Here is an 18015-nt window from a genome sequence, read left to right on the forward strand (position 1 = left end):
TGCTACTAGAGATCCTGGTTCGAATCCAGGCTCTGTCGCAGCCGGCCGCGACCGGGAGACTCATGGGCGGCGCACAATTGGCCCAGCGTCGTCCAGGGTAGGGGGAGGGAATGGCCGGTAGGGATGTAGCTCAGTTGATAGAGCATGGCGTTTGCAACGCCAGGGTTGTGGGTTCGATTCCCACGGGGGGGGCAGTATAAAAAAAAATATGTATTCACTAACTGTAAGTCGCTCTGGATAAGAGCGTCTGCTAAATGACTAAAATGTAAATGTAAAATGTATCCTACCTCTAGGAGCTACTGGGATGAATGGGATGTGCAATGCTGTATCTTACCTCTAGGGGGCACTGGGGTGAAGGGGATGTGCAATGTTGTATCTTACCTCTAGGGGGCACTGGGGTGAAGGGGATGTGCAATGTTATATCTTACCTCTAGGGGGCACTGGGGTGAAGGGGATGCTCTGAGACAGCCTCATCAGGTTGTTACGCTCCACAGCTACAGGGAGGGAACACACACATGCATACACGCACATAGGTCAAATACACACAACATAGTAAACTGACATCCTACTCCATGTAGTGGGAAATAGGGTGTGACTTGCAACTGACTAAAGTATGATTTAATAATAATAATAATAATAATATGCCATTTAGCAGACGCTTTTATCCAAAGCGACTTACAGTCATGCGTGCATACATTATTTTTTTTTTGTGTATGGGTGGTCCCGGGGATCGAACCCACTACCTTGGCGTTACAAGCGCCGTGCTCTACCAGCTGAGCTACAGAGGACCAAACCTCACCTGAGTATTGGTAGCTTTCCATTGGCTTGAACGGGGAACCAATTGCTACAAAAATAATAATAAAGATCAGTTATTCAAATCCTGTCCAATCAAATCTAAAGTGTATTTGTGATATGCATGGCTTACAGCAAATGTACACAATACAACAAAATGCTTACTTGCAAGCTCTCCTCTCATGACATTTGCTAATAAAAGTACAAGTAAAAAATAAGAAAGAAATAAGCATGTAGAGAAGAGAATAATAATGAAAAAGTACATTGAGGTGAAGAGGTGGATGAACAATGAGTTACACATAGTTAAAGGGATAGTTCACATCCCAATGAGTTAGACGTAGTTAAAGGGATAGTTCACATCCCAATGAGTTAGACGTAGTTAAAGGGATAGTTCACATCACAATGAGTTAGACGTAGTTAAAGGGATAGTTCACATCACAATGAGTTAGACATAGTTAAAGGGATAGTTCACATCACAATGAGTTAGACATAGTTAAAGGGATAGTTCACATCACAATGAGTTAGACATAGTTAAAGGGATAGTTCACATCACAATGAGTTAGACATAGTTAAAGGGATAGTTCACATCACAATGAGTTAGACATAGTTAAAGGGATAGTTCACATCACAATGAGTTAGACATAGTTAAAGGGATAGTTCACATCACAATGAGTTAGACGTAGTTAAAGGGATAGTTCACATCACAATGAGTTAGACATAGTTAAAGGGATAGTTCACATCACAATGAGTTAGACATAGTTAAAGGGATAGTTCACATCACAATGAGTTAGACATAGTTAAAGGGATAGTTCACATCACAATGAGTTAGACAGTTAAAGGGATAGTTCACATCACAATGAGTTAGACGTAGTTAAAGGGATAGTTCACATCACAATTAGTTAGATGTAGTTAAAGGGATAGTTCATATCCACTCACAGTCCTTCCTGCTCCCCAGGTGGGCGTGTCTGTAGAGACATGATGCAGCTGAGAGGAAGGAGAGAAGAGATCATCAGCCAGAGACATGACCACAGGGGTGAATAGCCTGTCATCCTTGTTCATCTCAGAGAAAGAAATCAGGAACTATCAATTTACAGTAATCGTAGAGACAGCAAGTTCCAATGGACACATACCATTTATTCCTGAGTCCTCCCCTGGTGCCCTGCTGAGAGAGAGAACACACAACGGACATTAACATCCACCTCATAGAGATAGAGATCACTACTTGGAAATAAACCGTTTTTGCATGGACATTGCCATTGAGGACTTCCACCATTTTAAAGTAGTCAACTTGGTGGGACTTCCTATGGGTTAAGGAAGGATCACACAATTCCATCCAGGTCATCAGGAGGGATCAGCCAATGAATTATACTTGTGAGCAAATGTTCCATAACTGCATGTGGCAGTAAATCGCCAACCTTGGCTTTATACCTGTTCAAACAACACACTACAGGTGGCAGTATGCCCCCTTTCAGTTTGTTTACCAACTCATAAAGTAGTAGAAGAAGAAAATGGACTACTCTAAAATGGAGAAGGCCTCAATGGCGCTGCCCATGCCCTCACAGACGCCATAATGGGACTGATACAAAGATGTGTTGTCCAAGTCTATGATCCACCTCTACAGCTGATACTACACAACACATTAACCTATACAGTAGAACAGTAGTAGTACAACACTGTTCACCTATTCATTAACGAACTAACACTTTCATAGATTCTGAAGCTATAATGCAGGGAGCCTACGAACCACCCACTCACCCTAACCCTAATGGCTGTGTTGGAAATGTGATTGGAACATTGTTTCCTGTCACCATGGTAATGGTAAGCCAGGCTTGGCCCAGGGTTACGAACCACGCTGTGGAAACACTGAACTGATCAACAATCAAGAGATCTATTATACTCTACTAGACCCACGGCTGTAGGTGAATGAATCTACTCTACTCTTCCAGGGCTGTAAGATCCAGGGCTGTAAGATCCAGGGCTGTAAGATCCAGGGCTGTAAGATCCAGGGCTGTAAGATCCAGGGCTGTAAGATCCAGGGCTCTAAGTATAAGTGGACCCCAGCTGAAAAACCAGGATGAAGGTAGGAATGCATGTCAGGTACTTACAGACTGCTGGCCTGAGCTGTCTTGACCTGAGCCCTCTCCTGAGGAGACAGGAAAACATACCAGTCAGTCAGTCAGTTATACAGTCAGAAGTGATTTCAGGATCTGAAGGGGTGTGAGACATCATATAGTTATGGAACAGTTCTCACCAGTAGTAGTGCAGCTCGGGGGTCTTCTTGGATGAGGATGTCTTCCGCTGACACTCTGCTCCTTTCTCTCTTACTCAGAGCTGCAGAGACACACAACAACCAAAGACACTTACAGTTAACAGACATGGTATACATGTCGTTGACCTCTGGCAGGTCTTGTCAGGGTTCTGCAGTGTATTCATGTGTCTAGCAACACAGCTCTAACTTCCTGGACTTACAGGAGTCTGGGTGGAGGAAGGAGGGACTCCGGTCAAACTCAGTGAAGCCAGCGTACGAGTTGACCGTCCTCATATTACCTTGGCCTTCAGGATGACCCTGTAGACAGAGAGAAAGACACACCGGCATCAGTCTCTAGGAGCAACTTCCTCCTACTGGGCTCTGCTGATGAGATCAGTTTTCTTGTTTTTCACATAGTGAGGCTAAGGTTAGGATTTGTGGGGACAATGTGTTTGGACAGGAAGCCATTGAGGAATTCTGGTTTGTTCTGTGGAAGTGTCTCTGTGATGTTTCATGTAAATAAATTGATCACATGGAACTAAACTGCTCTGCCCCCTGCCCTGGTAGAAATATCGAACTAGAACTAACAGGTTCTGTTTTTTTTAAATGGTCATAACAATGACTAACATTCTACCAACCAACAACCACTTCCCAAACGGGAACCAAGAGAAAGTAAATAACTGCCTCAATACCTAGGAGGAGGAACACACACACATAATCCCACATACTCTCTCACCTGTTCCCTGTGCCGTGTGGCTGGGCTGAGCTGTCTGGAGGAGATGTCTCTGGGGAAGGAGCGCTGCAGGTCCAGGTGCAGGTCGTCTTTATGACCTGGAGGACCAGAACACTGTTAGTCAGACAGATACAGAGACAGCATCACACCAGGGGTGGCCAACACTGGTCCTGGAAGGCTGCAGAGTCGCAGGCTTTTTTGTTGGGGTTAATTTCAATTCAAATTTGATAACTTCCTGAATTAAAATGGAATTGACCCCAACCCTGACCCAGGTCAGGGGTTGGCCACACCTGGTTCTGTGCCTTAGAGAGAACATCTTAGACCTCTTGGACAGTCACTGGAAGACAGATGGACGGAGGGTAGGTACCTCAACCTTTCACCTTTCCATGTGACAAACCCTTTAACCAATACAGACAAATTCAGGAAAGGGTGCAAATCTCAACCAACCAATCAATCAATCCATGGTGATACAGTCACAACCCTGTCCCCTGCAACCAGAGGCCAACACCCCAACGACGTTAGACAAGACAAAAGGTGGACACACTAATTGACAGGGAGAGAGCGAGAGAGAGAGAGCGAGAGAGAGAGAGCGAGAGAGAGAGAGAAAGAAAGAAAGAGAGATCTGAAAGAGAGACAATGACGACAAGTCAATTACAAAGCTGATCCTAGCACCCTACATCCCTGGCACTTCTTCCTAGGCAACGTCCCAAATCACACCCTGCTCTCTATGTAGTGCACTACCGCGTTCATACCCAAGTGGAAAGGTGGTAATTACCAGTTGTGAAGTTAATAACAGTTGGAGGTGTTCACGTGCTTTCAACTCGTTGAGAAACACAGATTGGCTAATGGCCAACAAGTGGTGTCAACCATAAACAAAATGTACAGCTATCATGCTTGTAAACATATTATATAGTTTTCAAAAATCATATTAGTAAATAGCTTTTTATGAATAATTGTTACATTTAACTACTGAAAATGCTGTTATCAAAGTCAGAGATCAGCATGTGCGAGAAGTCGGAGCTCAGGGATGAGACAAGTTTCCCACCAGTAATTATTGAGTTGGAGGGGCGTTCAACTGGATGATACTGCAGGCTGCCGGTAGCAAATCAATTATCATTAACTTACAGTATTCTGTGTGCAATTCCAATAATTGTTTCTATTATACCAGATGCATGTCCTTGAACCAATTATTTTACAAACGTATTTTACAAAAAATTGGTGCAAGGACATATATCTGTGTAATAGAAGCAATTATTCATACTATGATTGTTTTGGATAAAAATAAATTCTCACGAATATTGACCACAAAGATTGCCATTTTCCCATTGACTATTATGAGGTATCCTGCTTTCTGGATAAAACAGCCTGCAGTATCCCGATCAGCCTTAAACATCATGGCTTCAATGTAAGTCGTATGTGCTAAATTGGCCTACCAACTTCCCACTTGGTTATGAACGCAGCATTATTCCCTGTTGCTGACGAAGTGCCAATTTATGCTTGATCCACAATTGTGGTCGGAGGCGCCGTATGGATAGTGTGACGCAATTGCGGAGCCTCCGGAGGCATGCAGAGGCCAAATTGAGCTCTGCATCCCGTGCGCCTCTCAAATGTTGTAATTTTCCGTATAGCTCAGCATTGACATGATTGGTTGACGGTAGGTGAGGGTGGGAGGGCCTGTATAAACACAAACTCACTTCCTTAACAGCTCTGCGCTGCTCCGCGAAATGTAAGAAGTATGAATGCCCTGACGTCTGTAGAGGCCGTACCACCATAAATGCTGCATGGCCAATGCAGACGTCAGATTGACCATGAAGCGTCTTTAAAAGGTCCCCCTTTGCCAAATCAGACGTACGTAGGGGAAGTGAAGGGAACAAATTACAATAGTTAGTTCTGAGGTGATTTTGATTCCCACTTTACAGCAGACTGCTGTAACCGTTTAGCTGTAAAGTAAATATCTGTTGTATATGTAACATACCAGCATGTGACCTGTATAAGTGGCTAAGAAGAGTTGATGACAGTGACGAGACCCGAGCCCTATACTACAAAGAAGAGTTAGCGAGGTAAGTGTGGTCAACTCGGAGCTCAATTTTGGATAACCGGTCATACAAAAGTGGCTCACCTTTTAGCCAGGTAGGTTTATATGACAACGAATCCTTCAGAACTAACGTGCTCAGGGGAAGGCTAACTCATGGCTAACTCCATTTATCCTGAATGAAGTGTCTGAGCCTCGAGTTGAGGACTAATGAAATTAGATTCCATCCCTCTCGCAAAGACTGTCGTCATCCCCTTCATTTGAGGAAGATGACTGATTAAATATTTAATTTAATTTTAATTTAAACTTTTTCTATAGTAATATTCAAAATACAGATCACATTACACATTTAGTAATGACAGCATGCATTTGAAAGTGCACGCAGACTAAAACCTTTGTATGATTTTCTAAAATTATTGTATCGATAGGTGGGGGAAAAGGTGCTCGTGCATTGATAGGCATACCAAAGCACAAAGACGGCATTAACTATACTTAATAAAATAATCACGGCACCTATTTCACATCATAGCCTGCTGAATTTGCAAGATAACTTTTCTTTCATGTTGATTTTGGCAAAAATTAAAATGTGAGCATTGTCTCAATTAAGAGTTTGGCGTTCGACTAGCCATGTGCGACATGCACGTACAGTTAACTGAAGTGATGTGGGCGATGAAACTACAAAAAGCCATTATTTTCCAATGGAAAAGAAGCTAAGTGGGCGGGGGAATGTTGGCTGATGAGAGCATGGGCGAGGGACGTGAACAGGGCGGGACCAAAGTTGGGGAAACAGGAACTTTATGCAAATACTCTGCAACATCACAGCGCCCTTGACCAATTGAAGCTCAGTATAGCTTCCAGTCCCTAATGGATTGGCTGTTTATCTAGCACTACCTAGCATGCTAGCACCCACACGAGGGCGAAGCTAGTGTGGCGAGGTAGAATACAAGTGTAGTTAAAACATACTGACAGTGCATTTCCATATAACAAGATGGGGGCGATGAAACAACCTTGCTTGATAGCACCCACATTAGGGTGAAGCTAGAGTGGCTATCCCGAATTATCGTGTTATGTGGAAATCCCCTCTGAGCCTGCTTGCGTTAGCTGCATGATCAATATCCACCTTAGTATGGATGAAGCCTGAGCTGGAATGTGAAGCTAACTGAAACTTTATAGAAGCCTGAGTAGTTCTAGCTTCAAATTGTAGTATACCTCTAAGATAGCGACTCTAGATACCGGCAATTCTACAGTTTCCTCTGGGTCCTGTCTGAAAGTACAATGCGAAGCTAGCTAATATTTGCCGCTAGCTAGCCAACACCAGCTAGATAACTAGCGTAGCAAGCCATCTCCACAAGAGGCAGAGACATGTATATTGTAAGTACACTACCGTGTGTCAAAGTAGTTTATATCGAGCTCAGATATCAACCTGATATCGCTAGCTCTCTGTTTCCCACTACCGCACTGGCTACAGACCGCCCTCGCCTACATTGGAACTCCCGCTTCCAGAAAACACATGCACATTTGCACACAGAAGCGCGAGGACTGCTCTTCCTCATCTAGTCCCTGTTAAGGTACGAAGCACAGGCCTGCAATGTAGTAAGACTATATAAAGTTTCGGAGCTGTGAATATATAAAGTGGGGAGAACATGTATTTGATACACTGCTGATTTTGCAGGTTTTCCTACTTACAAAGCATGTAGAGGTCTGTAATATTTATCATAGGTACACTTCAACTGTGAGAGACGGAATCTAAAACAAAATTCCAGAAAATCACATTGTATGATTTTTAAGTAATTCATTTGCATTTTATTGCATGACATAAGTATTTCATCACCTACCAACCAGTAAGAATTCCGGCTCTCACAGACCTGTTAGTTTTTCTTTAAGAAGCCCTCCTGTTCTCCACTCATTACCTGTATTAACTGCACCTGTTTGAACTCGTTACCTGTATAAAAGACACCTGTCCACACACTCAATCAAACAGACTCCAACCTCTCCACAATGGCCAAGACCAGAGGGCTGTGTAAGGACATCAGGGATAAAATTGTAGACCTGCACAAGGCTGGGATAGGCTACAGGACAATAGGCAAGCAGCTTGGTGAGAAGGCAACAACTGTTGGCGCAATTATTAGAAAATAGAAGAAGTTCAAGATGATGGTCAATCACCCTCGGTCTGGGGCTCCATGCAAGATCTCACCTCGTGGGGCATCAATGATCATGAGGAAGGTGAGGGATCAGCCCAGAACTACACGGCAGGACCTGGTCAATAACCTGAAGAGAGCTGGGACCACAGTCTCAAAGAAAACCATTAGTAACACACTATGCCGTCATGAATTAAAATCCTGCAGCATACGCAAGGTCCCCCTGCTCAAGCCAGCGCATGTCCAGGCCCGTCAGAAGTTTGCCAATGACCATCTGGATGATCCAGAGGAGGAATGGGAGAAGGTCATGTGGTCTGATAAGACAAAAATAGAGCTTTTTGGTCTAAACTCCACTCGCCGTGTTTGGAGGAAGAAGGATGAGTACAACCCCAAGAACACCATCTCAACCGTGAAGCATGGAGGTGGAAACATCATTCTTTGGGGATGCTTTTCTGCAAAGGGGACAGGACGACTGCACCGTATTGAGGGGAGGATGGATGGGGCCATGTATCGCGAGATCTTGGCCAACAACCTCCTTCCCTCAGTAAGAGCATTGAAGATGGGTTGTGGCTGGGTCTTCCAGCATGATAACGACCTGAAACGCAGCCAGGGCAACTAAGGAGTGGCTCTGTAAAAAGCATCTCAAGGTCCTGGAGTGGCCTAGCCAGTCTCCAGACCTGAACCCAATAGAAAATCTTTGGAGGGAGCTGATAGTCCGTATTGACCAGCGACAGCCCCGAAATCTGGAGAAGGTCTGTATGGAGGAGTGGGCCAAAATCCCTGCTGCAGTGTGTGCAAACCTGGTCAAGACCTACAGGAATAGTATGATCTCTGTAATTGCAAACAAAGGTTTCTGTACCAAATATTAAGTTCTGCTTTTCTGATGTATCAAATACTTATGTCATGCAATAAAATGCAAATTAATTACTTAAAAATCATACAATGTGATTTTCTGGATTTTTCTTTTAGATTCCGTCTCTCACAGTTGAAGTGTACCTATGATAAAAATGACAGACCTCTACATGCTTTGTAAGTAGGAAAACCTGCAAAATCGGCAGTGTATCAAATACTTGTTCTCCCCACTGTATAAGGTTGCAACTGTTTATTGAATGTGTATGTTTTACTGGTGAATGACAATGAGTTGTTGCTATGAGTTTATGAAGTTTATTGATTGAGCATGATGCCATACTGATTGGTTTATTTTGAAGTCTATTGATTAAGCATGGCCCCATATCAGGTTATGCTCAGTGTATTTGAATAGGGTTTGAGAACACACCTGTGGTTATTTCATTTTAGTTAGACCCCAGAACACCCCTTTATACCAACAACCATACTTCACCCTGGTTAGGAAAAGGTGTGTTACAGGTGAAAGGTAGAGAGTGATCTGAGATTTGCCCATTGCCAACTTAAACTCAGACTGAGACTCAAACCTCTATCTCTGGTAGTGTCCCTCCTGTCACTTCTCAGATGGGCTTCAGTCCTTCTTTCCCCCTGCTGAGGGGCCCCCGGCTGGGCCACGGGGCCTGAGGACCCCACCTCTCTGGTCCTCTGGCAGCCGGGTCTCCTGGGCACCACTGCAGGGGCCAGGGCGCAGCCTGGGAGGGGGCTGTTCCTGTGAGCGTCAGCATGCGGCGAGGGGGCGGCCTGACGGGTGGTCTCAGGAGCCAATGGAAGCTCAGCGTTTCTGCCCTGACCACCAATCAGAACTCCTTCGGGTCTTCCCTCATCATTGCAAAATGCCTCATTCACATACCCCTCCCCCTCTGCCCTCCCCTCCCTCTCACACATCCCTTTCGCCCTCCCCCCTCTCTCACTCCTCCTCCTCTCCAACTCACCCCTCCCCTCCTTCTCACCAATTCCCTCCCGTTTCTCAATGGAAGCAGGCAGGCAAATGGGGCGAGCAATGTCAGAAGTCTTGGACACAACAATAGTGGGGTACACACAGCTAGTGTCTTCGTCTTTCTCCTCACACTTATACTTACCAACAAACGCACCAAACTCTACAGCAAAGGCAGAGGTGGAAGCAGAGGTTGTGTCTTTGTCTGGCAGAGGCAGGCTGAGTTCTGGGTGGCTGGAGCCGAAGGGCTGGGAGGGGGTAGAGCTGACGTAGAAAGCAGCCCCAGCAGAGGGCACGCTGGGCAGGCTGGAGGGGCAGTCGGAGAGGCCCGGCTGCTCTGGACGGGTCAGCTGCCACTGGGTGAAGGAGTGGCCGCGTAGCCGCAGCTCTGGAGGACTGACAGTAGGGGGTGCTGGAGCTGGGACGAGGGAGAAGGCACTGTGACTGGCACTGGCGCTGCCACCTGTGGAGGATCCAGCCTCTATAGCAGCAGTAGCTTGGTGCCCCAGCCCAGCCCAGTCTCCTCTTTGCTCTGGGGGACTGAGCGTCAGGGGCGGGTTTGAGTCCAACCCCATTCCCATCTCAGGAGGCCTCCTCCCCAGCCCCAGCATCTCCAACCTCCCTTCCACCCCACTCCCAAACAGAGAATCAGCCAAGTTGCCCCCCACCACCACCCCGGACACCTGGGGGAAAGACGAACCGAAGTAGGCCCCCACGCTGCGTTTGACCCCCTTGGATTGGGGGTTAGGGTCCTGGGGGGTGGGGGCCAGGCTGGGGGCAAAGTTCTTGGACAGACTGAGCTCCCTGGTGATCTGGTTGTGGACCTTGCTGGCCTCAGAGGCCCTCTGGGCGGTCAGGGTCTTCAGGGTGTCCACTGTCAGAGCTGACAGGTCCTGGAGGTGGCCGATCTGGGAGTCCAGCGTGTGGAGGGAACGCTTGATGAAGTTCACTCTATTTCCGACCTCCTTCAGCTGGATACACATCGTCTCAACCCTGAGGAGATAAAGGGGGAAAAAATCTAGATCTATTGAATATTGAACTTTGTTGATATGTTGCCATAGAGTTCAACATTCACTATTCAATTAACCTCCTAATCCTCTTATGTTATATAGACACTATGACTGTTACTGTCAATGTAAGAGTAAAATAACAACTGTGGTGAGCGGTAACTATGGTAACAGTTACCTGTCAGAGGTGAGGCGGATGCGCTCTTCGCTCCCTGAGTGGAACTGGTCGTTTTTCTCATGGAAGTACGTCTCCACACACTGCTCCTCAAAGTCATGGAGCTTCTTCTGATCCTCCTCCGTTAGAAACAACTCTGGAGGGAGGAGGTAGGGAAGGAAGGAAAGAGGGGGAAAAAGGGAGAGGATGAAGAGTTTAGTTTCAACAAGGCATTTTACAGATCTCAATGTAACTTCTGGTAAACATTTTCAAATAACTTATTGTAGCTGCATATCTTTTTGCTGATAAACTAGAGAGCCCTGGGACACCTATATACGTTTTATAGTCTGTTCATAGACTACTGGTGTCCCCCAGAGCTCGGTACTAGGTCCTCTCTTGTTCTAGCTGATCAAATTTTTTTACATTTACATTTTAGTCATTTAGCAGACGCTCTTATCCAGAGCGACTTACAGGAGCAGATCACCAAGTGGTTCTGTCATATCTGCATTTTAGAGAGATAAATGGGTAGTTCCCGTACTTGGTCCGTAAGAGTGACTGTCCTTCTTCCTCTTGTGACAGATGCAGGAGAAGAAAGAGACTAGGTGAGAGAGGAGGATGAGGGGAGGAGGGAGGACTGGCTTCTCATGGTAGGCCATGACGAAATGATACCTCTGATACTTCCATACCAGATTACTGATTGACATCACTTGGAGGTACACATTACTGAGGAGAAGAGAGAGAGATTGCAAAATGGATATACACAGTGATGTAGAAATCGGGGAAAAACATGATAATAATAATGTTATTAATGAATAATAATGAGAATAGTATTGGTCACAGCAGAGTGCTCTACAGAACACCGGTGTGTGTGTGTGTGTGTGTGTGTGTGTAGTCTTACTTGAAGAAGGCGATGAGAAGGTTAACTATCAGTATGTATTGGACAAAGAGGTAGACTGCTTGTAGGAACGGAGTGATCCACACTGAAGCTGAGCACAGGTTTTTCACATTCGGTTCACTATTATTGGCACACACTGTGGAGAGAGGGGACTGGGTCAGACACACACACGCGGTGCTTCACACATCAAAACACAAAAAACACACGCACTTACATTCACACACATCCCAAACACACAGTGACAAGTGTAGATCATTCTCACACACACATACACACACAAACTACAGCTCTAAGCTCCATGGACTGGTTTTGCACAGCCAGATTAAGCTTTCTACTTTTTTTTCCATATGTCTCTACAGAAATTATATATATTTTTTGTCTAGGAGTAAACATCATTTGGGTCAGTAAAACCAGCGACTACCATCTAAATAGTGGAATAACATTTCATACTACTGCACCGTATCTACTGCTACTGTATGCATTATGCTCTGTATATCAACAGGTAGTCTCTTCCCACAGCCGCTGTATCTCCCACACAACTGGGGTGGAGCTCCCTGAGTCTGATGAGCGAGACAGGTAGCTGCGATTATTATATATTACAGAATGTATCTTCTGTAAATATCACTACTCAATATCATAATACACTATCTCACATGTGCTCTATGCAACAAATCTAAAATGTCACTTAGTCACGCAGTTATGTCAATAGGAGACTAAGTGAAAAGTCGCCTTAACTGGAAGTAAGGATTTACCCCCATGTGTTCAACAATGTTTACTAAATGTTACAGGATCTGAGGCATTTGACACTGGTTCCTACTTCACAGTAGGGCCGTTTCAAAACACGTTTTTTTGCAGAAATGCCTTCTTGAACATGTGAACTTTTATCTGCCTTAATTACAAACTTGTATGGGATTCGTAAATATGAATACAAATCTAAAATGTGCCTAGTTTAGCCAAGGAGAAAGCACTGATACAGGGAGAAAGACAGGATCCTTCCTGGCTAGTCATAATTGGCTGAGATTTTAGAGTGGTTGGGTATGCTGAGATACGATTCCTGATTGGTCTGTCATGTCACAGGCTTCTGTCTATAACAGAATGGGCTCTTCTCTGGTAAGTATATAGATCATCTTTACCACAGATTTTTGGAAAGATAAAGCTATGGACAACTGCAAAAGTGTTGCTACAGCTCTCAAAAACATTGCTGCCCTGAATTTAGCTGGGTTTAAGTAGAGAGACTACTTTCTGGAGGACAATGCCATGCTGACTCCCATGTTTCCTCCAACTACAGTGTACGATACACCATTTTGAAGCACTGAGCCTGTACTTTAAGCAAATCACTTACATTTGACATGCCTCGAGAGAAATCTGGACACATGTGTACAATAACCTAAACTAAAGCCCTGATTGGTTAATAGCTGTTGTTCCCTACAATTGCTGGCTATACCTCCCCTAACAGGGGCCAACTGGCTGTGTCCACAATCAACTCCTAGCCCCTACCTCCTAGGGACTTGATTACTTATGAAAGAACTGGATAGGCATAGTGAAACGTATGCCTCTCCAACCAAGGGACTAGCATCTCAATCTATACTCTAAATAGATTTTGTAACACAGCGACTGTGTGAGGTGACTGTGTGGTGCGAGGCGTTGATTAGACCAAACATGGGTTTTTGATTGATTTCCAGTGCTAATCAGCTTCTCATGCCGTGGTGAGAATCCTTAAGAAAACTCTCTTACCATCGTAGTCGTTTATACCAGGCTCGTCTTCCTTACCGTCGATTTCATATGCATACACTTCCCCGTACATCATCCAGTATGGCTGGAAGACCACGTCTTTGAGCAGCGTCCAACTGGGCTCCTCATTTGGGTACAAGATGGCTTTTCGGGGCACACCATAACTCAACAACACCACGGCCATGATCACCACAATATAAAACATATTGGCCACCTAGAGGAATATATATATATACACACACACACACGATCATTATCCTATACATTATCATTATCCTAATATATACACACATTATTACAGGATGGCTTTCATGCCATAACGCAACAACACCAGCGCCACCTAGAGGAATATACACATTATCCTATACATTATCACAACAACATAAAACATGCTGGCCATCTGTATGAATAGATACATTACCACCACTATATTAAGGGCATGTATATGCAGTTAACCAGGTCTATAAACGTCCAAGTTCCCAGGAAATACTGAGATAATTTCCAGACTCAGAATGAAAAGAACTGGTGCTAGTCTATCAAAACATGTTGTTGATAGTAGACATTATTGCCACTATGCAAAACATGTTGATATATAGAGGTAACTGCCAAATTAAAGGAAACACTTGCGTAAATGTGGGATACAAAGTATATTGAAAGCAGGTGTGGTTCCTGAGTTAATTAAGCAATTAACATACAAATAAAAATGCCCAGTTGCCATTATTTTGGCTACCATGGCTAGAAGATATCTTTCTTGACTTTGAAAGAGGGGTCTGAAAAGAGTATAAGGAGTTTAAAGTGTGTGTGTGTGTCTGTGTGTGTCAGTCACCAGATCTCAACCCAATTGAACACTAATGGGAGATTCTGGAGCGGTGCCTGAGACAACATTTTCCACCACCATCAACAAAACACCATTCTAGCTCCAACAGGGCAGTAAAATCTAGCAATACAATAACAATACATACATAATCCGAAAACGTAAAAAAAAAAAAAGAAATAAAGAAATATCAGAAGGAGCAATATCAGAGTCCGGAATATAAATAGTGTGCGTAGAAAACTCCTCCCACTTCCCTCCTACCCTGGAGCGGAGCCTGCCACCTATTGGTCCCCACACACCTCATTCAATGTAATCAACCAGATCATGTCCACATGAAAGAGCAAGGGCTACCCCTTTAAATACCCCCACCTGCAATCATTATCCTCTTTCAAACCAAACCAGCATGGAACCCTAGAGATGTGCTATTGAGTGAAAACCATCCAATCTACCTTCATACATTACCTAAATAAGTTGGTCAAAGGCTACCCTCCTCTCACCTTGTGTTCTTAAGGGCACTCCACAGTGATTTCACAGTCTAAGCAAACAAACCTCCGTCGGATTGGTTGCGGATCCGTTGCGTAGACTGTGTAGAGCCTTTTACAGACACACATTGTTCCCTTAGTTTCTTTGCGCTATTTTTCAGTGTGTATGGACAGTATATGAATAGAAAAGATGTGTACAGCAGTAGTTACTGTATATAGGATTAACCATGACTAGAATACAGTATTTACATTTAAATTGGGTAGAGCTCTGCTACTTGACCCCGACGGGCCCCAACATTAGGGCCAGGTGGGGCCTGTTTCTTCATCAATAACTACGGGCAGGGCTCAGGTATCACTAAATTGATCACTAATATTTGGAAGCGGAGCCATTTGCGCGTGTTCTACTGCGCAGTACAGTCATATCTGACTAAGATCATACCATGGTGTCAGAAGTGCTTCAACCTCGTCAAATATATACGACAGGAGAGATTATTTCAGAGAAAATAATAATGTTCCTTGAGTTTTGTCAGAGTTTATAGAATGCTCTCTTATGTCTCTTCATTGAGCAGAGCAGCCCAAGTGGAGCCGTTGCTATGGCTACTCGCAGTGTACATGCACAGAGCAAGCTTCGCGCAGGGAGCGAGTGACAGACAGAGAGGAGCAGCTAAGGGATTTACTAACAGAGGAAGTTATTTCTGGTTTCGGGCAGGGCCGGCTCTTAATTTGGCAGAAGCAATCGGGCCTGGGTAGGGTAAGGCCTGAACGTCGCGAGCATGGGTAGAGCTTGGACTTAAAATTCATGCCTGTGCAGGGCTCTAAAAGTGGGTAAAACAGTATGTAAACATTGTTAAAGTGACTAGTGTTCAATGTCTCTATATGTTGGTGTTTCCTTTATTTTGGCAGTTACCTGTACAATGTCAGCTCTATATTTAATATAATGTAATTGTAATAGACAATTGAATTGACAACTCAATTGTAATAGATAGACATTATCATCACTATATAAAATATGTTGATATACATTATCACTGATATATAAAACATTTAGATATTTACATTTTAGTCATTTAGCAGACGCTCTTATCCAGAGCGACTTACAGTTAAGTGAGTACAAACATTATTATTATTTTTTTATTTTATTTTTTCATACACAAAGGCCATGCTCTACCAACTGAGCTACATCCCTGCCGGCCATTCCCTCCCCTACCCTGGACGACGCTGGGCCAATTGTGTGCCGCCCCATGGGTCTCCAGGTCGCAGCCGGCTACGACAGAGCCTGGATTCGAACCAGGATCTCTAGTGGCACAGCTAGCACTGCGATGCAGTGCCTTAGACCACTGCGCCACTCGGGAGATATACATTGAAATGTATATTACACAGTTGAAAAATTAATTTGGATTAGGAAAGCATTCGAAAAAAATACTCACCATTTTACCGATCATCATCACATACGGTCCTGCTTGCTGGTTGACTGCCAGAATATCTAGGAGTCTCACGTACCAGAAGATGATATTCAAGCAATACACAGTCCGGCCCGGGACAAGCACATCCTCTCCTCCTATCCTCAATCCAAAGCCCACAAAGAAGGTGACAATAGCCAGGAAGTCTGAGAGGTTAAAATAGTCACTGAACCATACTTTAACCTTCTGGCTAATCTTCCCAGCTTCAGACATAAACATCTACAAAGAAAGAAACAGAACAGAAAACAGGACACAGAAATAGGAGATGAGTGCATCGCGTAAACTGAGAGCTCAAATCAAATCAACAATAACATGCAGACAGAAAAAATGTAAACAAATAGTGATAGAAATTGAGAGATATTCTACCAATGTGAATGGGGGCTCAGTACTTCTCTGTTTAAGCTGTCGACTAGAAGAATAAGGAATAAGGACCTTTTTTAAAGCAAACTGAACTATACTAAATTGTATTGAATCCTCTGAGAGCCAAAGATAGCTGGGTAAGTGTCTTGTCCTTCTCATACTAATGAAGGGAACATTCCCTACAGAGTGCACTGTCAAAAGCAGTGCACTATATAGTAAAAACGGTGCCAATTGGAACATAACCATATTGACCTAGAGAGTAGGGAGCAGCATTAGCGTACCTCTCGTATCTTCTCGATGGCGGAGGTGAATATGTAGAGGATGACCACCCACTCTTGAGGAGACGGAAACTCGGGCATCCGGACCAGAACCACAAACGAGTACAGCATCAGAAAGCCCAGGTACGCCAGCTAGCCAGGAGACAACACTTACCTTTACACAGGCTATTATACAGGCCCACGATACACACCTTTACATACCTAACACAGGCTATTATACAGGCCCACGATACACACCTTTACATACCTAACACAGGCTATTATACAGACCCACGATACACACCTTTACATACCTAACACAGGCTATTATACAGGCCCACGATACACACCTTTACATACCTAACACAGGCTATTATACAGACCCACGACACACAGCTTTACATACCTAACACAGGCTATTATACAGACCCACGATACACACCTTTACATACTTAACACAGGCTATTATACAGGCCCACGATACACACCTTTACATACCTAACACAGGCTATTATACAGGCCCACGATACACACCTTTACATACCTAACACAGGCTATTATACAGACCCACGACACACAGCTTTACATACCTAACACAGGCTATTATACAGACCCACGATACACACCTTTACATACTTAACACAGGCTATTATACAGGCCCACGATACACACCTTTACATACCTAACACAGGCTATTATACAGACCCACGATACACACCTTTACATACCTAACACAGGCTATTATACAGGCCCACGATACACACCTTTACATACTTAACACAGGCTATTATACAGACCCACGATACACACCTTTACATACCTAACACAGGCTATTATACAGACCCACGACACACAGCTTTACATACCTAACACAGGCTATTATACAGACCCACGATACACAGCTTTACATACCTAACACAGGCTATTATACAGGCCCACGATACACAGCTTTACATACCTAACACAGGCTATTATACAGACCCACGATACACAGCTTTACATACCTAACACAGGCTATTATACAGACCCACGACACACAGCTTTACATACCTAACACAGGCTATTATACAGACCC

General features: G+C 44.2%; 1 protein-coding gene across 1 annotated transcript in view; it reads right to left on the bottom strand.

Annotated features, from left to right (window-relative positions):
- The window catches only part of LOC311120261 (transient receptor potential cation channel subfamily M member 7-like), a 69046-nt gene that overhangs the window by 9704 nt on the left and 41327 nt on the right, over window positions 1-18015 (bottom strand). The window contains exons 20-34 of the mRNA XM_084194887.1: window positions 16965-17093; window positions 16291-16542; window positions 13607-13781; window positions 11840-11972; window positions 11480-11664; window positions 10966-11098; window positions 9926-10773; window positions 3777-3871; window positions 3262-3358; window positions 3044-3123; window positions 2898-2935; window positions 1923-1954; window positions 1729-1776; window positions 800-844; window positions 429-494 (exon numbers count right to left, since the gene is read on the bottom strand). Coding sequence (XP_084051013.1) covers window positions 429-494; window positions 800-844; window positions 1729-1776; window positions 1923-1954; window positions 2898-2935; window positions 3044-3123; window positions 3262-3358; window positions 3777-3871; window positions 9926-10773; window positions 10966-11098; window positions 11480-11664; window positions 11840-11972; window positions 13607-13781; window positions 16291-16542; window positions 16965-17093 — 2356 coding nt within the window. The remainder of the gene's footprint in view (window positions 1-428; window positions 495-799; window positions 845-1728; window positions 1777-1922; window positions 1955-2897; window positions 2936-3043; window positions 3124-3261; window positions 3359-3776; window positions 3872-9925; window positions 10774-10965; window positions 11099-11479; window positions 11665-11839; window positions 11973-13606; window positions 13782-16290; window positions 16543-16964; window positions 17094-18015) is intronic.

Source organism: Coregonus lavaretus, assembly GCF_964263955.1.
Source record: "Coregonus lavaretus genome assembly, contig: HAP1_SCAFFOLD_161, whole genome shotgun sequence".
Classification (NCBI taxonomy): domain Eukaryota; kingdom Metazoa; phylum Chordata; class Actinopteri; order Salmoniformes; family Salmonidae; genus Coregonus; species Coregonus lavaretus.